We start from the raw sequence: 23,965 nt of genomic DNA, 5'->3' as shown, positions 1-23,965 counted from the left end.
AGCAGCACCAGAGCCACGGGCAGGGCCTGAGCCCGGCAATTGCCCTGCACAGGAGGCAGAACTGCTGCCCTGGGCAGGGCCCGGGCTGGAACAGAGCCCAGAGAGGGGCTGGAGCCTCCTCCCTGGGATATTCCAGAATCCTGTGCCCTGTGCTCTGGAATGGCCCTGCTGGAGCAGGGCGTGGCACCTGATGAGCCACTGTGGGCCCTGCCAGCCTGACCCATCCCGTCATTCCGCGATTCCCGGCAAGCGACGATGGAAGCAGCGGTGTCTTGTAAGGGGGGGGGAAGAGCACAAAGACCACTCAACAAATGGCACTGCAGGTGTGTCGTATTTGCGTAGTGTAGTACAACGCTGCCTCTGCTCTCTGTGGAGCCCTTAATAAATGCTTAATGTTCACTCACGGTTACACGGTAACAATGGCAGGCAGAGGTGTGGCAGTGGCTGCCGAGGCCGGACAGTCCCGGTGCTACGCGAGCACCGGCCCTTCTCTTCACCAAAGCCCCGCCAGTGTCACTGGCATGACCCAGTGCTGCGGGCCCTGCGGGGACACCGGGCTGCGAGCGCTGTGCCCGCGGCGAGCTCGGGCTCTGCCATGCGGAGCCCTCAGCCCGGCCCGGCCCGGCCCCGCCCCGCCCCCACGGGCGGCTGCGCGCATGCGCTGCTGCGAGATGGCCGGAGCCTCAACATGGCGGCTTGGCCACTCTCAAGACGGCGGCAGGGCCACTCTCAAGATGGCGGCTCAGGCACCCCCCAAGATGGCGGCAGGGCCACTCTCAAGATGGCGCCTGCGTGGAGGACGCAAAATGGCGCGGCGCGAGGCTTCCTCTCCTCAAAAGGCGCCTGTTCTCCCGCCTGAGTCGGCCCCGCCCCCGCGCCCGTGTTTGCAGAGCGATCTCGCGCGGCGCTTTCCGGCTTGGGGACACGGGTGGTGGGGTCAGCGGCGCCGGGGGCGGGCAGGAGGCGGGCGGACAGCGTCAGGCAGCGGCGGGGCAGCCTCTGTCGCGGCGCGCCGCTCAGACGCGAGGGCCCCTGACGTAGCGCGGCGCCATGGCGGGTGTGGGGGCGCGGCAGCGGGCCCGGGCCCGGCTCTGAGGGCGCTCCCGCCGCCTCCCCGCGCTCCCGCCGCCTCCCCGCGGCCCCGCCGCTTCCCGACTCCCCGCGCCGCCCACCCCGGCCTGCTCCGCCCCGGCTCTGCCGCGGACATGGCGTCGGGGCTGCGCGCTGCTGGGTTCCCCCCCTGGAAGCGGCACATCGCGGAGGAGCTACGGCGGCGGGACCGGCTGCAGCGCCAGGCTTTCGAGGAGATCATCGCCCAGTGTAAGCGGGGCCCGGCGGGGGCACGGCCGAGTAGCGCTTCTCCCTGTCCGATGGCCATCAGTATCTGCGGGGAGACTCTGCTCTATGGGGAGGGTGTGGAGTTTTCCTCGTTGCAGATATTCCAGAAGTGGGTTCTATCCGGTTCCATGTGCTCAGGGCTGACCCTGCTTGAGCGGGGAGGTGGGACCTGGTGACCCGCTGCGCTCCCTTCCAGCGCGAATCATTCTGGGATTCCTCCTTTTCTTCAGAAATGGGAAATCCGTGGTGGCACAGGGTCCCCGGGGCCTCGCCCGACCCATTTCCACGGGACTGTTTGGGACATGTCTGTAATAACAGGAAAGCTGGCATTTCTGTTTTTTCGAGGAAAATAAGTGGTTGTTTCAGTTCTCTCAGAGGCTGAAGTGCTTTGTGCCCTGGACGAGATTGAATGTCTGAATTGTCTGCACAATTCCTGCCCAGTTGCTTGTGGAACCGAGAACAATGGTGCTATTGACCCTGCTCATGGTCTTTTGTAAAATTTGGAGCTATCCAGGGGCCAGCACTGTCTGTCCAGGGCTTTCCTCCCTGCCCCTCTCCTGCCTCAGCTGTGCCAGGATGGAACGGGGGGGTCCCACACACTGTGGGAGAAAGCAAACAGTCCTGGGCAGGACCCTGCAGAGGTGGGTTTGGCCTCTCTGCCAGGCCTGTTCTCCTGGTTGCCGTCTTTTGAGGGGCTGTAAAGAGTCTGAACTTTGAACTCTGTCTGTTTTAGCAGACAGCAATGCGCCTGAGCAGTCACTCTCTCCTAATTAAGCTTTCATAAGACCAGTCCCACAAAGCATCTGGATTAATGAGGAGTTCCTGGGGTTGTAGGTGGATGGTGCCTTAACCTGTTGAGATCAAAGAGGAGGGAGAACACACTGAGGTGGTGGAGGCTCACGTAGCATTTGGCTGTGTCAGAGTAATTAAAGGGACTAGATCACAGCTGGCAGGAGAAGGTGGGAATCTGGATTTGCTTTCTGGTTCTCATAAGTGCACTTTTTGCTCCTGCAGATAACAAGCTGCTGGAGAAGTCAGACCTTCATGCAGTGCTGGCTGATAAGCTTCAAGCAGAAAAATATGACATGCAGAGCAGACATGAGTCCAGGTATGTAACACTCCTATTTCTCAGCAGCTGTCTGTTGTGCGCCTTGTAACCTAAACCACTGTTTGATGCCTCACACAAACAGCTCCTGCATCCCTACAGTGACTTGGCACACAACAAGCTGGAATTCTGTTGGATTAAAAATAACTTACAGCTGTGTCTAAGCCTGTGCTAAAGTTACAATATGTTTAGAATGTGCAGCACAGAAAGGTCTGGCCAGGTTTGGGAAGGAAACTGATTTATCACAAGCTCATGGAGCAGAGGGGGACCACAATGAGCTGCTGCATCTGGTCTGTTTGCCTGCTCCTCCTGATGAGTATGGGATGGTGTAATAGCTTAGTTTCTTTTGATCTGTGTCATCACGTGGAAGGGGAGAACAGAAATAAACCATGATTGTGAAGTATTGGTCCTAAATAAGCACCAGATGCCGAAAGGAAGGTGTTTTCTGCCTGCTTTTTAGTAGGATTTCTTGGGAAGCTTCCTCCCTAACCTGGGAGTAGCACTCTGGTGCTGCAGGCAGGGGTTGTGCTGCTGGTTCTGCTGGTGTTTGACTGCACAGCAAACCCGTGTGCCAGAAGTGTCCCTTGGACAGCCTGTCTGTCCCACAGGTGAAGACTGGCAGGCTCTGCCCTCAGTGTACCTGAAGAGAAGGCAGGGCCAAGGAGCTAAGAGTTCCTACTTCTGTAAGAATTGCTTCCTCTGTTGAAGTCCTTTTTGCTCTTGTCCTGAAACCAGAACCCCTCTACAGCAGGGAACTGTATGAGCATGTCCAATTGGGATACAAAACAAATCAATGTAGCAGAGAAGGAAGGATGCCTGGGTTTACAGGAATTGCAGGCAAAACTCCAGCAGGCTGGAGTTAATACCCATGTGAAAGTTTTCAAAAGCTTTCTAATGGCTGCAGTTGTCTAGAACCATTTCAGTTTACGGGAATCGTGTTCTGGTTGAATGCCAGCTCTTAGAGATGAGGCTGGACTAAATGTGGGTGAGAAGAAAGGCACAGAAGCAGCATCTGAAAGTAAATGCTCAGCTGAATGCTGATACTGTGCTCAGTATATGGCAGGTCTTTGAAACAGAACTACTTTTCTAATCCTAGATAGCTGAGGAAAAGTGGTTTTACTTCCCTGAGGGCCAAGGAGTAGTATCTAGTTCTGGCTGTAGGGGTATGCATGGCTGGAGCTATAGGATGTGTTGGCTGTTACCACAGGACTTGGCTTCCTGTCTGTGTGCACACGTTTTTTGGAAATGCAGTTAGTGTAGCATTAGTTCACTGAGGGGTTGGTTGGTAATTTTTTGGGAAGAGCATTAGGTTACTGATACCACTGTGAGGCCTTTGGATGGATTATCTGTTTCCCTTTGGACTGTTACAACCCAAAATGACTGCAGAAAGGGATGCAATTACCTTGTTCTGTTTGTCTGATAGAACTGTTAAAATTATGATTTTTTTAAAAACTGTAATTCAAAATACAGCTGATAGTGTGCTCAGAGTCTGTGTGTGTATGTGCTTTAAAAAAAACTTGGTTTTCTCTGTTCCTGCCCCTGTGCTTTCAGAGACATGAGTGATAAATGTTACACTCCGTAGTTGTTTGGGGCGGAGGCTGATATAAATTTTCTGATAGGTAGAAATTCAAGATTATCTTACAGTAATAGTGTTGAAAAACACAGTTGGTAACCACTTCAAAACTTATGCACAAAAAGTGTATAGTCAGGCCAATAGAGAAGTGACTTGTCACACCTGGGACTGTAAACCCAAGGGCCTGGGAATACACCCTTGGTTTCCTAGCTTCTGGTTCGGTACCCTCTCCAGACATCTTGCATCTTCAAGATCCACCAGCTCCCTCCAGAACAAATTGGGGTGGTAAAATATTTGTAATTGTTCCAGAATTTAGAGAGTGTACTTCTAAGACTCAGTTGTCTTCATGCAGATTTAAACAAAGGCTAGTTACCTTCCATTGGAGTTTGAATTCTGGTTTAGAAATGCACAAAAAGTGAATCTAGTCCTCAGGAGGCGCAACTTTCCAGTACTGTGTGATGGCCTTTTGGCTGGTGAGGAGTGCGTGGTGTGGAAGCCAGCTGTGGCTTGGTTTGTTACGAATCACCTGTGTCCCTGGTGTACACAGCATCCAAGGGAGGCAATGTCCGGACCCTGGCAAAGGCACAGAAGCAACTGGATTCTAGTTTGGGACGTCTCGTCTCTTTCCAATTGCAGCCCAGGACATGATGGCACATGGAACGATGCACAGCTGCAGGAACTGGCCCAGCTGAAGATAAAGCACCAAGAGGAGCTGACTGAGCTGCACAAGAAACGTGGCGAGGTTGGAAAGTCCTCTTATGTTCTCTGTGGGTCCATATGTATCCTTTTGGGAGCCTGACCATGATTTTACCAGGCTCGTTAATTATCATTTTTTTCTCCTTTTGTCTAGAGCCTTTTTAAGCTTCCCCAGTTTTTGATTATTAAAATCAACCAGAGATGGGCTGGTCTGTAACACTGTCACCAGGAGATGAGAGCTTACCTTGTCAACATAGCATGATTTTTAAGTGCTGAATTTTCAGCTTCATTAGTAGGATTTTAGTTGTATTAGAGGAGGAAGGAACTGATCTGGGCCACAGAGCTGTGTATGACCACTAGTACCTCAAAAGACTTAAAATGAGTGAGGCATAGGGGGCTGTGTGTGGTTTCACTGGTCTCACTTTGCAGCACCGCTTCTGTGGCAGTGGACAAAATAAACAAGCACCAGCCAAGGGTGAAAGAGCCATGGTGCTAGGCTGGAAAGGAAGTGCTGGTTCAGAGCCCAGGAGTTCTGTAACGATGAGACTTGGACCTGGAAGAGAGGAAAAGCCAGGGGGTCTTGGGTTTGTGTTTTGTGGGTTTTTTTTGATAAGGAGATATGGAAGCTTCAGCAGCACAATTGGGTTTTTAAAAGCACAGCAGTGGCCTGAATGAGTCCAGAAGCTGAATGGAACTGCACACTTTGATAGGGAAAAGGTGTGAATGACCTGGAAAATGCTCCTTTGATCACACCCCACTGAAGGTGTGGAGAAGCTCCAGTGTGAGCAATTCTGAGCTTTCCAAAGAGGAGACTGTTTTCTGTAGGAGGTGTGCACCAAGTAGTCAGGACACTCACAATACTTTCTTTGCTCCTAACCTCGTGTCCTAAAACCATTTACACAGGCAGCCACTCTTCCCAAAAATCAGTCTTCCTTCTTCCTAGGCAGCTGAGGCTGTGCTGCTGGCTAAGCTGTGAGCTGGCAGCTGCAGCTCGGCAGTATTGGCCTCCGCCCCTCTGTTCCCTGTGCTCTGCAGGCACTCCACCAGCAACTTTCTTTGTGAGAAAACTCTTGGTGGCACCTGTGTTCGCAGTGTGAGCTGTGTGTCTCCTGAAATGGCTGTTGTGGCCATAACAGGGTGATTTGTTTTTTGGTTGTCAGTACTCATTTGTTGTTTACTTACTTGACAGTTCTTAGTTTCTGTATTGATTTTTCCACTACTAAAATTTCTTCCTATTATACATTGTTTGATCTGACTATTAATGAAACTTTTTGAGGGAAGAGAGTGAGACATCAAAGCTTTTTGACAATTCATTTTTGAACGTGGATTCTCTGATTTAATGACCTGTAGCAGATCTGCCTAGAAAGCTGGGGTAAAAAAGACCTGAAAGGTGTGATCCATGCTTTTAATGCTAGATTAGTCTGTGCTTGCACTGACAGCTGCTCAGTGTGCTACCCACTGACATCCCTGCAGTTTGTAATGCAGTTTTCTCCTCTCCCCAGCTGGCCCAGTCTGTAATTGATCTGAACAACCAAATGCAGCAGAAAGACAAGGAGATGCAGATGAATGAAGCCAAGTGAGTAGGCACTGTTTTGTCTGTGACCAGACTTCTGGTGAAGTTCTTTATTAGAGTTATAATATTCTCTAGGAGTCTTAGCCCAGAGCTAAAAATGCCTTCGTGAGGCCTTGTGCAAACAGCGCAGGGAAGATGGCACAGGTCCCAAAGGAGGTCCTCATTGTTTTGTATGTTTTGTTGCCATTCCAGGATTGCAGAGTATTTGCAAAAGATTTCTGAACTGGAAACAGAGTGCCAGGAATTGCGTAGCAAACTGCAAGATCTTGAGCGAGCTAATCAGACACTGAAAGATGAATATGATGCTCTCCAGATCACCTTCAATGCCTTGGAGGAGAAACTAAGGAAAACTACTGAAGACAACCAGGAGCTGGTCTCACGTTGGATGGCAGAGAAAGCACAAGAAGCCAATCGTTTGAATGCAGAAAATGAAAAGGATTCAAGGTGAGATTCATGACCTCTGTTTGATAAAACTGAGATATTTTTCAGTTATGAGTGCATAGGATAAAACCAGATCTAGTTTTGACCTCTGGGATCTCTATTTTTGCACAACACAGTGAGAGTCCAGAACTTTCTGTTCTTTTTTCCAGCCAACACAGACTGATGCTTTGTAAAAACATTTCTGTCTTTTAAATGAATAAAACATGTTCTTTTGTTTCTTCAGCAACATTTCACTGCAGGCTGAATATCAGAAATCAGATAGAAACTGGGGGGTTTTGCTGGCATTAGACTTGGACTTCTCTTGTTAATATTGCAGCTTATACTGCTCCTAATTCTATCCTTTTTTGACTTGACTTATTTCAGTGTTTTTTGCATTCCTCTAGAATGAGCATGTGCCATGAGACTGAGCTATGTAAACCTGATTGCAAAAATAGTTTGTATGGCTTTTTTTCCTTGCAAAATAATTTTTCTTCTGAATTGTTTCAGCTTACTTGCCAGCTGACGATACCTGGAGACCCAGCTATATTACAAGTCTCACAGTTACAAGCTGGCAGTTTTATATTAGCTTCACTAACATAATCATTCTTTTGGCAAGTTCTTGCCCTCCAAGCTGATCCATATTCATTTGGATTATAAAGGGCCATAAACCTAGCCACTTTGCCTCATTGCCTCACTTGAGTGATCTTGTCCTTTGCTACTCAGAGTAAGAAAACTGCCTCTCCTGCTCAGAATACCTTGAAAAGCAGAATGGGATTTTTTTTTTTTTAATTATTTTTTTTTTAAAAATCTTATGAAGCCCATCAGAACTGTGCAGGGTAGCCTTTGGAATGGGATTAAGGAAATGTTGTTTTTCTTTTTTAATAACCTTGGGTTCTCTTTCTTAGGAGACGCCAGGCCAGGCTGCAGAAGGAGCTGGCAGAAGCTGCCAAAGAGCCCTTGCCTGTTGAACCGTAAGCAGTCTTGATTTGTAGAGTCTCTTTCATCAGTTCATGCCTCAGGTTCATGTAGATGCATGATAAATGGTATCTTTTTTATTCCTAAATTGGGTGATGTAGAGGAGTGTTTAAACTTCTTGTATGAAGTCAGAAATGTGCAGTAACTCTCCCTACCTGAACTTACAGAAGAAGGAGCTCTTTTAGGACTGAAAATGGATGCTTGGACTGAAAGTCCCAGGAATGGTTCGTATGGTCAATAGATGTTGTTATAACAAATGTTTTTATGCTGAGATATGTGCCTTTGGTCTTTAAGGTAGTTTTTCATGAAACAGGGAAGCCATGAAACAATTGCTCTGGAGATGCCTGGGTTTTAAAATGTTACACTACGAATGTGCTCAAGGATTTCATGTAGGAACAGGTACTGAGTTAATTAACCTGGGTGAAAATACATGGCTTCCATACCGGCAGGGATTTATTGTCTAAGGGAAAACCAGTGGAGTCCTTTACCTGGTAAGCAGAAGAGAAATCCCTCTAGTCCCTTGTCCTTGCCCTGCTGTGTTTGGCCCTGGGTGGTGTTGGATCAGGTGGCTGAAGTGGGCAGTGTGAGCTGTGGGTGCTCTGAGCTGGGCTGGTCAGGGTGTTTGTGTTTGCCCGGTCTAGAACAGCTGCACCTGATGCTCTGTTCCTGGGCCCTGCTGACTGGTGCCAGAGCAGCCTGCAGGCTTTTTCTGGAGATCTTTTCTCTTTATGTTCACATCACAGAGTCATCTTGAGTGCTGTGCTTGCTGCAAGCCCTTGCGCAGGACGGGAGCAGTGCATCCCTGTGGAAGGGAGGCTACGTGAAAGGCTGGGAGAGGGAGGAAGGGCATATGGAAAGGGAGTATGGGACACCCTGTAGCATAATTGCTTCTGTAAACTACTCAAACTCTGCTGCAGAGGTGGTTTTGATTTCTTCTTTATGATTTTAAAATTTGAGAGGGTTTGTGCTGTGTAAATGTGCTGCTTACTGAAGGGAAAAACTGCACCATTTCGGGGGGGTGCCCTGGTATTTGTATTTACTTAAAATCACATTGTTAACCTGTAAAGTTCTTTTGCTACACGTAGTTTTAATAGCAGAAACCTTAGATTTTAAAAAAATAAATGTCGGCAGAACTTGGTAGTATTTTATTGAAACTCCAGCCTCATACATTCAATCAGCGAGTATATTTTCCGTAGCCTTTTCATGTATACTCCCCTCCAAAGTCTTAGAATTGAAAGTGCAACTGTGTTCTGAAATGAGGGGTTACAAATGGTCTCATCCTTTTAAATGCTTTTGCAGCTGAGTGTTATCTGGTGGCACAAATTGGTTATTTAAATGCTGAATTTAAACTTCTGCTCAGTCAAATAGCATTGGGTTGGTAAAGTGTGTTTAAAAATAGTTTGTCTGCAAAATCAGCAGTGGAGGAAAAATCATCATTGAAGGAAAAAATACTAGGCTGTCACAGCCCATGATGACTAATGGGGGAAAAATCTTCAGTGTTAGCTGAGTAATTTAGCTGGAATAATTTATTGTACATGTGTTGGAACCTCACACTTGTGTTCAGTCAACCACCAACACTTTAGTGGAGTGAACAAAAACTGCTCTCACACTTAATGGTGCAGCACCTGAAGTACAACAGTGTAGAAAGTATCAGGGTGTCTTTGGTGTAGGTGAAGCAGGAAAATTCAATCAAACTCTTGTGCTTTTTTAACACTTACTTGTTTTGAAACAGCAAAAAAGGTACTGATATCACTTGGTGTTGCAGTAACTCGTGTTTTTGTTGTTCTGTAACTGTTCCAGCAAATATCACTCACTCTGTAGGGAAGCCCTGCTCAGGTGTGGTGGGTTGTTTGTTAGTGCTACAGGCTGAAATAGGATGCCTGTAGTAAAGAGAATCTGGAAAGGAGGTCTGAAAACAGAAATAGGGGGATGTGGAAATCCAGCCCTGCTGTCAGTGAAGTGGAACTGGCAGCTGGAAAGAAAAAACCTGAAATTTAGTTGCTGTCTGTATCTGTTTTCAGACACTGCGTGTTGAGTTACATGGCTGGCAGTGGCAGCTGCATCAATGTGTGTTGTCGGGATCTGCCTGTGTGTTGCTGCAGCTCCATAAACCTGGGGTGGGCTGGGCATGGACACTGACAGGCCCTGGAACATTGCCATCCTGTCAGTTCATGCTGTCAGTGGCTGATTGAAAAGGAGGTGTTTTCTCTCACTTCAGCAGGGATGATGATATCGAAGTGCTTGCGGATGAAACCTCTGACACAGCTGAGGAAACTTCTCCGGTGCCAGCTGTCAGCCGGACATCCAGGTGTGTGCCCAAGAGATTCTTGTAGCATGTCACTGAGGAGGAGCAAGGGGCATGGTAGAGCTGGAACTATGTTGGGAATGTAACTTAGGGTTTTAGTTCTCTTTAGGTAGAACACAGTTTAGTGCTTCTACCAGAGCAGTAGGAAACTCATGTGCTGGTTTTCCTTTGCTGTTTTAACTTAATTACCCCAGTGCCTGAAAAATATTTGTTTACTCTTTAAAATAAATGTTTAAATAGTTAATAAAGTGGGTGTTACCATGCCTATTGTTTTATGCCTCCATTACTCTACAAGATATCAATGTGACTTTGCAAATAGCTGGGTTTAGCTGAAATGCTGAAAATAATTTTCACCTAGATTAAATGCATCTTGTTCTTTCTCTAAAATAGCAGTGAGTGGAAAGTAAGAGGTAGTTACCTGCGATTATGGATTAATTTGGTTGAAACTTCAGACTTGGTAGACTGTTATATCTAAACCCAGCAATTCACAGGGTGAGGTTGAGGGACACTGAAGAAACTTCACCCACAAAACATGTTCTGAGTTGTAGTTACTGATGACTTTTGCACTGATGCCTGCCTTGGTGTTCTCTGTCTCTGGGCTGGGTCTGAGGGGAGGGAGTCTTTCCAGAGACGTGTTGCTATGAAATGTGTTTGTATTGATCTTTTTGTGGAGAAGCTATTCACAAGGTTTAAACCTGTCCTCCCCTCCTTCAGTAAGCGACTCTCCCAGCCAGCTGGAGGCCTTCTGGACTCTATCAGTAATATCTTTGGGTAGGTTAGAACACTTTCACCTCCTTGTTTTGTATATTGGTTTCAATGTACACCAAAATCTTGGTGATGCAGCAAATATTTTCAGCCTTCCTTCTAGCTTCTGCCTTTCTTTTTTTTTCTTTTTTGTTCTCCTCAACTTCCTGTTTCTTCCATCTTGCCGTGTGCTGACCTCTGACCTTTCCCTCCAGTCTGTCTGAGTCTCCCCTTTTGGGACATCAGTCTTCTGATACTGCCAGGTGAAAACATTATCCGCTCTTAGTCCGGCATGTGATTGTATTCCATTGAAGTAACATGGAACCCAGCTGCATTGTGCTGATCAGATTCTGCAGTTGATAACTCTGGTTAGAAACTGTCTACAGTGAGAGAGGCAGTGAGCCCCTCTTTGTGGAGAGAATACATGGGGTTTGCTCTTACTTTCCACTGCACTTTGCCCCTTTAGTAGGGTTGTTCAGAATAAGTCATTGGGTTCTATGCTTAGTATCCAGAGTGGAGCCACTCCTTCTAAGCTAAGCTCTGCAGTAGGTGGATGTCTTTGCTTAAATGGAGCAGCCCAAGCTTTGGAACAGAGCATTTTGCTGCCTGGGATGTAGTGCTGCAATGGTGTTGAGTCTTCCTAGACATAACGGTGGAGCTCCAGTCAGTCCCATGTTTCGCTTCCTATTGAAAAAATTAAAACACTGCTCGAGTTCAGTAATCAGTTCAGGTAACTTATGTGGTGAACTGTGAAATATCTAAAGCCACAAGTGAATGTAGTGTTATATGACAAATGTAATTTTTGAAAGATGGGATTAAAAAAAAGTTAAAAGCACCTTCCCCCATTTTTTACTTGTTGTGCAGAGTAGTTAAGTGACAGGTACAGATCAGGATGAACTCCAGAGAAACAGTGTTCATTTCTCATTTTAAAATGTTTCTGCTTTGTTTCATCTCAGGAGGCGTTCTGTGTCCTCATTCCCTGCACCCCAGGATAATGTAGAGCCACATCCAGGTGCCAGTAAAGAAGTGAGAGTGCCCACTACTGCCATATGTGTCTTTGTGAGTACAGAAGGAATTCTCTGCTGTGCCATTCTTTGTTCTGATTTTGGAGGAAGAGAATCCTCTATGTGGGAACCGATATCCTGAAACTTTCTATTAGCACTGCCGAACAGGAAGCAATTCTTGGTTTGGTAGAAGCATTCATTCAATTTAATTCTTAGCCCAAATGTTTCTCAGAGCCAGTGTGCTTGACGTGTGTCTTAATGAGGTCGATGATGACAAAGAAGTTTTCTGAGGGCACAGGGAAATTTCACCCCATTACCCTCTTGCTCCCAGCAGTTGCTATTCAATCATGTCATAGTAGAGCTGTGATTGAGGAAGAGATTGCTGACAGTTTGGGATTAATTCAGTTCCAGTTCTCCACAGTAAAGGGAGTTGTGGCACCAAATGTAATCCAACAGACCTGGTGAAGAGGAGCTCATGGTGGTGGGGTGTCCTCATTTACTGTGCATGATCAAAGGTTTTCAAGCTGAGACCTCCTTTGTGTGTTCTTTGGCCTCAAAAAGATAAACTTAAGTTTCTGTGCAGGGCATGGTCTTTTGACTGAAAGGCAATTGTCTTGTCATGCAGCTGCTTGTTTGAACATGCCTCTGGAGCTTTCTTGGGCACTCCAGAGCTGGATGTGGATTTTTCATGGATATGAAATTACTTTTTTTCATCCAGAGTATCAGTGTGGCTCACTGCAGCAAGGAGGCTTGTGTATTCTTGCCTGCCCTGTTACCATATTCTGTAGTGGAAGTCGTGGGATGGAGGGAGTAGCAGTGTCACCTCAAGTGAGAATAGGGCCATGACTGAAGTGGCAGCTGGAGCTGGCTTGAATAGGGGGCATCGGGGAAGGAGGTGTTAGGCTTGAGCTCCAGTGTTTTGGGCCCAGGTGGAGGGTCAAGACATGTCTAGGTCTGGCAGAGCATTCCACGAATTAATGCAAGGGCTCTGTGGCAGAGGTTTGGCAGATGCAGGGAGCCGACTGGGCTCACCTCTGGAGAGTAGGAGGTGGAAAAGGTAGTCACTTCAGGAATCACTCCCAGGCATAGCTTCTAGGCAAGGCCTTTCACTAGTTTTGTTGTGAATGGCTTCTCTGTGTTTGCAGAAAGATCAGATTTGAAGTGTGATGAGCCTTAAATATGGGCTGGCAGACCCGTTCAAGGAACAAGTTCTGTAAAAATACAAGTTTCCAGAAAAGCTGGTTTGGAAAGAGAAGTAACTGAAAATACTTTAAAAAATGGTTAAGATTGTGGTGGTTATACTGTGTGGGTAAGTAGTATAAAGCCATGAAATTAATAAAGGAATAAAAAAGGAATGAATCTTAAAATTCTCATAGGTTTTAAAAGGTTAGGAATTCAGAACATTGAGCTGTCAGGATCAGGGGTGCTAGGGGTTCTGCATCTGCAGAGAGGAGGCACAGCTTAAGCCCAAGTCCTCAGCAAGCAGGTGCTGTCACACCTGTACTGGTACTGCTTAATCACCAACACACCCGGTGAATGCAGTGCATCTGCTGTGCTGTTTCCTCGCAGACCTGCCCTACTCAAGCCTGACTTGAGTGTTCTGTGGTTGCATGAACTGGTTGGGTCCATGGCTGTCTATGGACAGGTGGAACAATGAAAAGTTACTTTCTTTCTACAGCACATCACCTGTTACTGTTTTTTGTCCTGTCCTTTCCGTATTTTTTTTTCTGGTGTGACTTAAGAGCCTAAGCTTAGGAAGCATGGTAAGGCTTTTGGTAGTTTGTTATCACTGCTGAGTCCTTGCTGCTGTTTTTCTTGATGTGCCTTTATTTTTCCTTCAGATAAGGATCAGCCTTTTTGCTGTCCATACACCACCAGCCACAGCAGAGTTTCAGTCTGTGGCTGTATTTCCTATGTACTGCTGAAAGATGCACAGCTGTGATTCTGTGTAACCTTTAAGTTGTGTAGCTTTCTGGTCTGTGGGTTGTGGGTGTGTGCTAATTCCCTTTTGGGTGGCTGTTCTGTTCCTCCCCCTCCTCAGGATGCACATGATGGGGAGGTGAATGCAGTGCAGTTCAGCCCTGGCTCCCGGTTACTAGCAACAGGAGGCATGGACCGGAGGGTTAAGCTGTGGGAAGTCTTGGGAGGTAAACCTTTTTGTTTTGGGGTATGATGGGATGCTAAATAAACTTGTATTATGGGTCACTTTGTGTCAACTTCTGTTCTAATCCATTGCTCAAGTTTTTGTTCATCTTTCTCTGTGCAGATAGGTGTGAGCCCAAAGGTTCCCTCTCTGGCAGTAATGCTGGGATTACAAGCATAGAATTTGATAGTGCTGTGAGTATCCACTGTAATTTGGAATAAATTAATGGAATTATGGAATGTGGAATTATGGAATTATGTTGTTCTCTACTATTGTTTCCATTCTAATTGAAAAGTTACCTAAGAAATGAGTTAAAACATGAAAGTAGCTGAAAGTTGTTAAAATTGTACAAAAGATTTTTATTTGATAAGTTGCAGTCTGTAATTCTGATCCTTGCTTTACAATTCAGATGATGATACGTGGCTCAGACATTGGCTGTTACAGATTTTTGTTTAAAGTAAGAAATCAGTCTTCAGCTTTCCACTGAAGCTGGCATAACAGCACAGAAGAAGCAAATACACTAAGGCAGTATTTCTGTGAAGTTTTAATTCCATAAGTGCTTTACAGAGGTCTGTGATGAATAGTAAAAGGTCTGATTATCCTAAGACTTGCAGTTCCATGCCCTCTTCTCCCAGCAGTTTCTCCCCAGCCATGGCACAGCAATGGTGTGGCTGGCAGAGTGTTTGCTGACAGTGGGAGATGTGCTCAGGTCATGTTCACCTGGAGCAGCGGAGACATGACTGGGATCAGCATCCAACAGTCCTGCTTGAAGGAGTTTGGGGTCTTGGAGTGGTCTAACTGGACATGTGATCTGACTTTTCTGCTGAGACCTCTTCCATAACACAAAGCTGATGTAATTTCTGCCATTTGGTGATTCTATGTGCTAAATTATGGTGCACACCCAAGAGGTTCCTTCTTTTGGAAGCTGACCAGCTCATTAGAGATGTGCAGTTAATCTGCAGGAGAAAATAGTCCTGAGTTTGGCAAGTTGCTTGAGCACAATTGCAGTGAGTATTGCCTGGGTGAAATGCCAAAGGATTACAAGGATTCAGGAAAGTCTTTTGAGATGGACAGGAGTGCAAGCATAAATTTTGTGGTGGCCATTCTCCATCATGGGTGACTTGTGGGAGCCCTAAGCCTAAAGCCATGAACAGGTCGATTTCTCTCTCCTCAGGCAGATTTCATTTTTGGAATCTTAGCTTAGTTAGAGTTCTAATGAAAATTGCAAGAATCAGGCTAATTCCACTCTGAGACCTGTCTAAGCAGCGGGAGTAGATGATGCAAGGCTTTTTCCCTTGGAAAAAACCAAAACAACACCAAAAAAAACCCAAACCAAAAAAAAACCACAACGAAAAGAAAACAACAAAAAAGGAAAACAACTCCACAACAGATGAGGGTAAACTAGAACACGTTTCCTCACTGCAGCAGAAGGGAAAAATGAATGTCCCTTTGCTGGTCTGGTTATTGTTTTAATTGTATATTGGTATACATTATTCTTGTTATAATAAGTACCTTGTTTTACTTATAGCCATGATACTACAAACCCTCCCATTTTGGTGCGAAGCAGGTGCCATAGGCCTTTGGGAAGGTTACATTAGCTTTCCATACTGGCATTTGCTACTGTGGTTTTGATTTTATTCTTTTTTTCCTTTGGCAAAATAGCACTAATACGGTTTTAATGATTTACTGAACTCTTTGAGTTTGGTTTGCATATTGACTAGCAGATGGAATTTTAAAGGAATCTTGTGTTCACAGGGTTCTTACCTCTTAGCAGCTTCAAATGACTTTGCCAGCAGAATCTGGACAGTTGATGACAATCGATTACGGGTGAGTCTTGTGAGGCAAAGCAGTGCGCAGGTTGTTTCTGTCTTGTATTCCCAGTTTTGTTTAATGGGGACACGGCAATTTTGGAACTTGGGCATTTACAGACACTTTGAACAGTTCTTTTTGTTGAAAGCTTCTTTATCTCGTGAAGGTCTTCACAGCAAGACCTAAAATGCAGTGTTGATCTCCAGCTCCAGTTACTGTGTATTTTCCCAATACAACCTCCCAGTTAGAAAAACCTTGCCACGTAAAGTGCACTTTTGTGTACCCCTCTGGGGAAGTTTAAATGCTTCTTAAGATTTATGGAGAGCCACCTCAATGTTTCAGCCTCACTCAAAGGAGGCTGCTGAAAAGGGCTTTGCAGAAGACAAAGAGGAGCTTTAGTTTTAAGTCAGGAGCAGCATTCTTGAAAAGGAGCCCTTTGCTTGGCTGTCCAAGGCAGCCAGCCTCAACATGCTGGACATCATCCTCAATGTCTTTTGACAGGTTCCTCCTTTCCTCTCAAATACTTTGTACTCGTATTCTTCTCTAACACTTGGCTGGGATTTGAAAATTATCCTTTGATTGACCAAAAGTTTCTTCACAGCTTTCCAAGAGCTTTTTAAAATTGTCATTTCCTATGTACATTTCCTCAACTTTTTATTTTAGGAAGGTGCTACTTTGATGTTCAAATCTTGCGACATTTCAGTGTTGGTTATAACCAACATGCACTAGATGCACTATAGATGCACTATAATTTTCTGTGTAGTTCTCATTGTGGAGATGTCAGGTCTCAGCTAGGAAAGTGACGTCTCTTATCAGTTCTTTTGCACTTTCTCCTTGGCTGCAAAACCTACTACTGGATAATAGTGAATACAAGTTTAGCAGACAGATTACTCACTGCAGAAAGTTAGTTACACCTGCTAACATTCACCTGGCTTCATATAATCTTCCTGTAATTCTTTAGAGTACATTCGTTGTTTGCTGAGATAAAACAGTGATCTCTGTTTCGAGTGTGAGCGGTGTGGACTTTTCATGGCTTGCACATAGGCAGGAGGCAGTAAAGCTGAAATCACTGTAAACTTTGCTAAAACTCCCTGCCTAAATGCAGATATCTGTGTGATGTCTGTGCAGCAAGGGCAGAAGAGATACGCAGAGTGAAAGATGGATCCTCCTTGCTGGAGTTTGTGTTCCTGAGGCAAGGTGGTCTTTTTGGGATGATCTTTTGAGTTTGTGTTGTGTATCACGTTTGGGGTTTTTCCCCAAACTTTGCTCCCATTTCTTTCCATTCTTAAGGGCTTTTATTTTGTATCTCCCCCAGCCCAGGTTGCTTTGTGTAATCTGATAATCCATTGAGTATTTTAAAAAAATCTAACTGTATACAGAGATTTCTGTCTTGTTTGTCATAGCTCTTACTTTAGTAATTCATTATCTGTTTTGTGATTTAGTGTGTAAATGTTGAGCAATTCTAAGTGAATGTGGCTCGTGCTGTCAGCCCCACAGAGCCTCCCTCTATGCTTAGAGAAGCTGCTGCAGGCAGCTTTTCTGAAATGCCTGGTTGTCTCAGCTTTCAGGCTTTAAGGTGTAATAACAGTTGAGACTCGATACCCTGTTGTGTCCTTGTGGGAAGCTCTGTATGAAAGCAGGAAGGCACAATTTCCATTTTCAGCATGCTTTTACCCCTTCTCATCAGTTTGTCCTGCAAGGCTGTGTTGCAGTTGCCATCTGTCCGTGCAGTGTAGGTGTACAGAGTGTTGAGGAAGGAGCTGGCAGGTTCCTGAGTAACTGGAGAAACTGCAGCCAAAGGTGACCTGTGTTTCCCAGCTCCAGGCTGGACTCTGTGATAATTAACCCTCCTACTCAATGTTGATCTCTGTTTAACTGTAATAGATGTTTTTTCCTCCAAACAGTACAGGAGACATGCAAATTATGATTTGAGCAAGTGGAAATACTCAGTTTCACCATGTCAATCTCCTGTCCACAGCACACCCTGACAGGTCACAGTGGTAAAGTCCTGTCAGCCAAGTTCTTGCTGGACAATGCACGTATTGTTTCGGGAAGTCACGACCGGACCCTCAAGCTCTGGGACCTCCGCAGCAAAGTTTGTAAGGAAGCCTAACTTCTGTCTTTCATTCATGTTCTGTGCTTCTGCTGAATGCTCATGGCAGTCTGGCATCAGATCAATTACTGAATCTATTGAATCTTTTTGCCAGTATAAAACCAGAAAAAGCTAGCAGTCATCCCATTTTCTGTTATTCTTTCAGTAACTGAATTCTTTCTGCCTGTTAACCTGGAATAAGAAATCCTGTGTGTACAGGAAGCACTGTTAATGCTGTTATACTGAGAGCAGCTGTTTTTGCGAGTGTTCTTTGTTTACCAGTCTGGGGATGGGTATTTTAGTCTTCCACTAAAAACTTGGAGCCAGGCTGGGTTTTTAACCTGGAGGTGGATGGAAGTGTCTCTTGAAAACACACCAAAAATTTCAACATCTCAAATGAAGGAATTGCTAGGATTGAGGCTTTTCTTTGGGAGAAACACCTTATTTCCTTGGTTTTTCTCCTGTTGTGGGCTCTTAAATCTGCTTGCACTGAGAGAGCATTTGAGATTCAAAGTTACCTTGATACCTGAATTGCAAACATAGGTCAAGGAGACAGATTCATGTTGTTTAACAGCAGCACATGACATCTGGCTAAATATGAAATGGAAATGAAGCAGCTATCATGGGAACATTTAAAGTCCCAGCAAAGGAGATTGAGAAGGGCAGAGAGGTTGAAGACTTAATCAGGATTATTTTAAGACAGTTTGCCCTGTGCTTCTCCTTGGGCACTGCTCTGTGTGGCCACTGTATGTGGGGTGGGGGTTGTTTTAGGGGTTGTTTTCTGTCTCTATTTTCATCAGTTTGGACAATGTGAATTTAAGTGTCACTGTTTGTTCCTTCTTTTTAGGTATAAAAACAGTGTTTGCAGGATCTAGCTGCAATGACATCGTGTGTACTGAGCAGTGTGTAATGAGTGGACATTTTGATAAGAAAATTCGTTTCTGGGACATCAGGTAAAACTATTGTAGGAGAGCTTATGGTGTAGGAGTGGTTATGGGTTTGCTGTCAGGTTAATCTGAAGTAGGGAACTCTTCTTCCTGAGCTTGGCATCTGGGGAGACTGTTGTAAAGGTGGCAAAAGGCCATTAAAGAGACTTTTGTCACTACTTTTATGCTGTTTGGTATTACAGGTTTGGGATTTGGGGTGGGGGGGGATGCTATTTCTTTTCTGAAAAGGCGGCCTGCTTGCTGGTAAATGCTTTTCATTGGTCAGTACTTGCTGTTCTGGGGTGGGGTTGTGAGGAAAATAGTGTCTGTTAGCTGGAAATGCTATACACAAGGCAGGATCTAGCTTGGGAAAAAAAGAAAACGTAAGAATAAACCGTTAATCCTTTTTCTCCTCTTCCACATTGGGACAAGTCAAAGTTTTGATGCACTGGTTTGGCTTCTGGACCCTAGTTCACTGCTTTCTTTTTCCTTCCCCTTTTTTTTTTTTTTTTTTTTTCCTCTTTCTGTCTGTAGGACTGAAAGCATAGTAAAAGAACTGGAGCTGCTTGGAAGAATCACAGCTCTGGACCTGAATCCGGAGCGAACAGAGCTTCTGACCTGTTCCCGTGATGATCTACTCAAGATCATCGATCTGCGGGTCAGTGCTGTCAAGCAGACGTTCAGGTGAGTGTATTATTCACAGGAGTACAGTCAATTTCAGAACCTTGTGTTGTGGGTTACCCTCAGTGCTGGAGTGGTTATCAGGACCTCTGTGGAGAGAGCAGTCTCCTCGCTTTTTTTTCTACATGCTGGCAAAGTTCTCTAGAATGTCTAGAAATAGCAAAGATCTGCTCTAATGGATCTTCTCATGTGTCTCTTTAAAGAAGGCAGCTTGATTTAGAAGTCTGTGGTCTAAGGGAAAGAATTACTTCAGGTGCCATTGAGAGAAGGGTATATGAGAAACATTAATAGGGATAAAGGGATGCTGGAGTTTATTCTGAACCATGCAGAAATCCTTAATATTGTCTTTAGTAAGTATCTCTTCTAATAAATGAGCTAATGGTTATCTGATTCTAACTTTCCAGTGCCCAGGGATTCAAATGTGGCTCTGACTGGACGAGAGTTGTGTTCAGGTAAGTTCAGACATAAACAAGATACCTGATAAACCTTTCCCCAGCTAAATTGAGTGAGTCCTGATGCTTGGCTGCACTGGTCCCCAGTTACAGCTAGAAAAACAGGGGCAGAGTTTGTATTTTTGCCCAAGGTTACCTCTTGGTCAAGCCAGAGTGTATCTGTAGATATTGATCCAATGTCTTGGAAAAGCTCTGATTTTAAAGTGCTTTCACCTCTTAGTATTAGCAGGTGATAACACATAACTCCTAAAAGACTATTTAATGCCAAGCTGCTTGCTTAGGAAGTTGTGGGTGGAATGATGATGTGTGCTGAAAATTGCTGACTTGAAAATTGTTCTTTGCCCTCTGTGCCTTGTGTGATCCCACAGCCCTGATGGTAACTATGTGGCTGCTGGCTCAGCTGATGGGGCCCTCTACGTTTGGAATGTGCTTACTGGGAAATTGGAGAGGACGCTTGCAAAGCATCACAGGTGAGGGGAAGTGGGACATGCAGCCTAGGGTGGGGATCTGGGTTGTGGCTCTTTGCTGAGCTATGAAAAAGTTGGAGTTGTACAGCTTTGCAACTTTTATTGGCATGTGAAAATTATTAATACGCAAAGTCTTTGTGGATTCATGGCAGTACTCTCCAGGTTGAATTAGATTAGATTGTTATCTTGTTAAACTGAGATATAATTCTAATAAAGTACATTCAATGTATTTTGAATAAATGGTACCTCCCTCAGGCTTAGTAAAAGCCCAAGATCTTGAGATCTGAGAAACTGGGGGGCTTTTTTATTGGTAATAAGAGTATTATAGTATTTCATTCCAGTGCTAAGTGCTGTTGTGGAATTCAGCTTTCTTGTAAACTTACTCCTGCCTTCCCTTTCAGTTCTTCTATCAATGCAGTCGCGTGGTCACCAGCAGGTGCCCACGTGGTCAGTGTGGACAAAGGAAACAAGGCTGTGCTGTGGTCTGAGTTTTGACTGACGGAGGGTGAAAGGCTGTGTGTGGTGGTGCTGGTCCGTGGCTGCACAGCATGGAGACCTGAGCCCAGATCCATCAGGATATTGACAAGCACATGGGCTTTGCTTTCCAGAGCGAAGTTCTAAAGCAATGGAGAAAGGAGCCCGAGTCAAAGACTTCTCACGGCCGTAACTGCACTGTGGCACTCGGGCTCAGCATGGAATTAGCTGTTCTGGATGGGGAATGCTACTTAGTCATGCCTTTACATGCAGTATCTATGCACCACATGGAGCTGAAGATACCTAGCGGGATTCCTCACCAGACAGCTGTGCCAAAATATCCTCTTACACAAATGTGTCAACAGCGCTTCTGAGGTGGAAAGTTTGGAAAGAAGTCATTGTGTATGCTGACTTAAAGCATGTCCTGTCTCCTGTGTTCTGTTCTGGTGGCCTAGTTCAGGCATGGGGTGAGAAGATCCTGAAACACATCCTAGGCAGTTTGAAATGTTGGAACAGCTTTTAAAGAGAGTCTCCCATGGCTCTGACAGATCTGCCTTTTGAGTCATCAGCTCAGTTTGGATCTGTTCTGATCCTGGCATAGGCTCTCCAGCACTGTCGTGTGAACCCTGTGTATCAATTCTTGAGGCAACGTTCTGTTCTTCGGGACTTCTGCACTCTTGTGTTGAAGAAGCTTCAACAGCTTGGGCATCACAAAATAGGAGGTTTTTAATCTTTTTATACCACAGAAAGTTTGGTTACTGGGCATGAAGAGAGAGCTCGGCTTGTTGAGGTTGTTGTAGAAGTTGTGCTGCGGTGATGAGGAATGTAGTAATCCTGTGATTTCAGTCCTGGAATGCAGACATTTGGTTCCTTTTTCTGTTCATCCGTCCTGTCCTGATGGCTGTCAGTAGAACACAGGGGAGCAGTGGCATCAAATCCCAAATCCATTGTTTTGGTGCTGGCAATTCCAGGCCACTTGCCCCATTCTTGAGCACACGTGCAATATTCCCATTTGCTCTGTGGTACGGAGCGGTGTCTTGGCTCTGTCCCTCTTCTGGCACCCCAAACCATGATGTGACTGAGTGTGAGCTACCTGGCATATCTTTATCCAGCCAAACCTTTCCACATTGTCTGGGCCTCAAGACAAGCCACCAGCGTTTTATTGCCTTTTTATTTGCACTTTATTTTCTTCTTTCCCAATAGTGTTTTACTATGGAAGTGTGTTCTTTGGAGGGGCTGGGTTGGGAGAGCTGCTCTGACAGGCTCCCTCTAACCCAGCCTTTCGTTCAGACACTTTCTGCAGAGGGAAATTAGAGTATATGGGGCAAAGTTTTTATTTATTCAGCTGCCCATAAGAATTTGATTGTAAATAAACCTGTGTTCTGCTTTTAAAACCCCACACTGTTCTGATTCATTTATTTGTGCATCTGTGTGCGAGATCTTGTTTGGAATGAGTGCAGAGGGGAACCTGAAATGTCATTTCCTTGGTGAATTGTGGATTTGTGTTCACCCCCATTGTGGGATTTGGTGTAGAGGGGGAAAGAGGATAATGCTCTTAGCTTGGGGCTGGATGTCCCGCAGGTGCAGCCTGGGCTTGCCCTGTCTCAGGAGTCCTGCCTTGAGACTGAAGGAAGTCTTGCCACATTGAGCAAGTGCCTCTGTCTCTCTCCTTGAAAGGTTGATGTGTTCTTGGATGTTTTAGATAAACTACTGAACTGAGGAAATCAGGATCTATATGTCAAACACAGCTGAAAATAGGCAGCTTTTTCTGCTGTGAGACTTCGACTCCCACCTTGTCAAGTTTTTAAGTCAGGAATAGGAGTTGCACAAAAACCGTGTTGAAGGTGTTGCTCTGGTTCCAGCTTCAGAGTAATGAAACAAAGTCTTCAGCTCTTCATTGTACAAATTCCATAACTTAAGAGCCATCACTGGCCACCCTCCTTCCTTTATAAGAAAATAAGCTTCTATCCAGCTCATGGCAGCGAGAACTGTAGCAAAAATGAAAAGTTGGCATTCTGAACAGTTTTTAAAGGCAAGATATTTTTTCTTCTGCCTGTTGCAGTGGCAGATAGTCCTTGAAAAGGCACCTGCCACTAGTCCAGGTGACCTTGCTTACTGCAGGAAAGCAGATCATGAAGTGGCAAGTCAGCATGATGAAAGTTTATTAAGAGATTAGCATAATAAAAACTGCAGGACTGCTGAAGAGGATGAGAATGGGTTTAGGATGTTTATAATTTAGGCTGCTACACTTGTGTTTTTCTACAGCATGGCCACAGATCTTACACAAAGGGCTTTGTTTGACCCACTGATGCTAGTATAAAGCAGGTTAATAATGCTGAAGGATAAGGGCCAGCTAGCTAAGTCCTTAAGCATTTTAGATTAAAGTTCCTTAGCACCAAGGTATGTAAGAAATTCTAGTGAGCAATTTTAGCTTTTGTTTTTTTCCTATATTTTGATTACTTCCATTACCTCCTTTTCTGCTTCAGCCTGCAGAGGGAAGAAGGGCAAATGAAGGTACCTGCAGTGCAGAGGTGGCTGTAGCGGTTTTGCTGCCAGAGGTGGAGCTGCCCTTCAAGTGGATTTGGGGGTGGGTTGGGCATCTTTCTCTGGATTAAGGGTGCACTAGAACGTGTGTTATGGAGAAGCTGTTTCCAAGATCCCCTGAAGGTGTTTGCAATGGTACATGTACCAACAGGAATGCTCATCCTTGTCTGGAGAACTAATAACCCTGCAGTGGCTGCAGCTCAGACTTGTACAAAACCAGCTTCCTCCCTTTTTCTTTTGCAAAGTGTGACTGAGTAGAACATGTCTGGGGTTTCTTCACTACTTCCTACAGTCAAGACCTGACTTTCCTTCTGCAGCACAGGCACATGTGAATTTCTGTGGTTCCAGCCTGGTTGGTTTGTGTTTGCCAGAGTTGATTAGGGTAGTGATTAAGCTCTCCAAATAATCCACCTCCAGTTAATAGAATGTTACTGGGACCTTGAAAGAGCTGAGGAACACGGGTTCTGTCATTCATTTTTTGGGAATATACAGCCACTATACTCAGGGAAATGTTGGTGATTGATTGTGAAAAGCAAACTTGATTTGTGACTGCAAGGTGGCTTGAGCTGGAGGGAGCTGTTAGGCTGGCAAGTGGACAGGATATCCTGTGATTCTTGTAATCAAATGAACAGATGCAGCCAGAG

General features: G+C 45.3%; 1 protein-coding gene and 2 non-coding genes across 8 annotated transcripts; all 3 read left to right on the top strand.

Annotated features, from left to right (window-relative positions):
- Window positions 1–1,121: 1,121 nt before the first annotated feature.
- Window positions 1,122–22,176, top strand: ATG16L1 (autophagy related 16 like 1). Of its 6 annotated transcripts, none has more exons than XM_032120041.1 (19): window positions 1,122–1,320; window positions 2,353–2,446; window positions 4,653–4,758; window positions 6,215–6,288; window positions 6,478–6,729; window positions 7,611–7,676; window positions 9,902–9,988; window positions 10,700–10,756; window positions 10,945–10,992; window positions 11,686–11,788; window positions 13,775–13,880; window positions 14,000–14,070; window positions 15,632–15,703; window positions 17,664–17,784; window positions 18,625–18,730; window positions 19,238–19,387; window positions 19,789–19,836; window positions 20,205–20,306; window positions 20,705–22,176. In XM_032120041.1, exons 1-19 carry the CDS (start codon window positions 1,206–1,208, stop codon window positions 20,796–20,798), a joined length of 1,872 nt encoding a protein of 623 aa, XP_031975932.1. In that variant the 5' UTR covers window positions 1,122–1,205; the 3' UTR covers window positions 20,799–22,176. The 6 variants fall into 6 exon arrangements, with proteins under 6 accessions (XP_031975932.1, XP_031975931.1, XP_031975934.1 ...); XM_032120040.1 differs by having other exon boundaries at window positions 9,899–9,988; XM_032120043.1 differs by lacking the exon at window positions 10,945–10,992 and having other exon boundaries at window positions 1,123–1,320.
- On the top strand, window positions 11,996–12,265 carry LOC116449127. The gene has a single exon (XR_004242248.1).
- On the top strand, window positions 14,445–14,707 carry LOC116449136. The gene has a single exon (XR_004242257.1).
- Window positions 22,177–23,965: the final 1,789 nt, after the last annotated feature.

The sequence above is a fragment of the Corvus moneduloides genome, chromosome 10, assembly GCF_009650955.1.
Source record: "Corvus moneduloides isolate bCorMon1 chromosome 10, bCorMon1.pri, whole genome shotgun sequence".
Taxonomy (NCBI): Eukaryota; Metazoa; Chordata; class Aves; order Passeriformes; family Corvidae; genus Corvus; species Corvus moneduloides.
Note: the sequence above shows the minus strand (reverse complement) of the source record. Positions and strands in the feature narration are given on the sequence as shown.

Bases quoted from the DNA above. Each gene is read 5' to 3' on its own strand.
- ATG16L1 (XM_032120040.1), top strand. From the start codon at position 1,206: ATGGCGTCGGGGCTGCGCGCTGCTGGGTTCCCCCCCTGGAAGCGGCAC. The intron at 15,704-17,663 runs GTGAGTCTTGTG...TCCTGTCCACAG, and splicing joins TTGATGACAATCGATTACGG to CACACCCTGACAGGTCACAG. The intron at 19,837-20,204 runs GTAAGTTCAGAC...GTGATCCCACAG, and splicing joins TGGACGAGAGTTGTGTTCAG to CCCTGATGGTAACTATGTGG.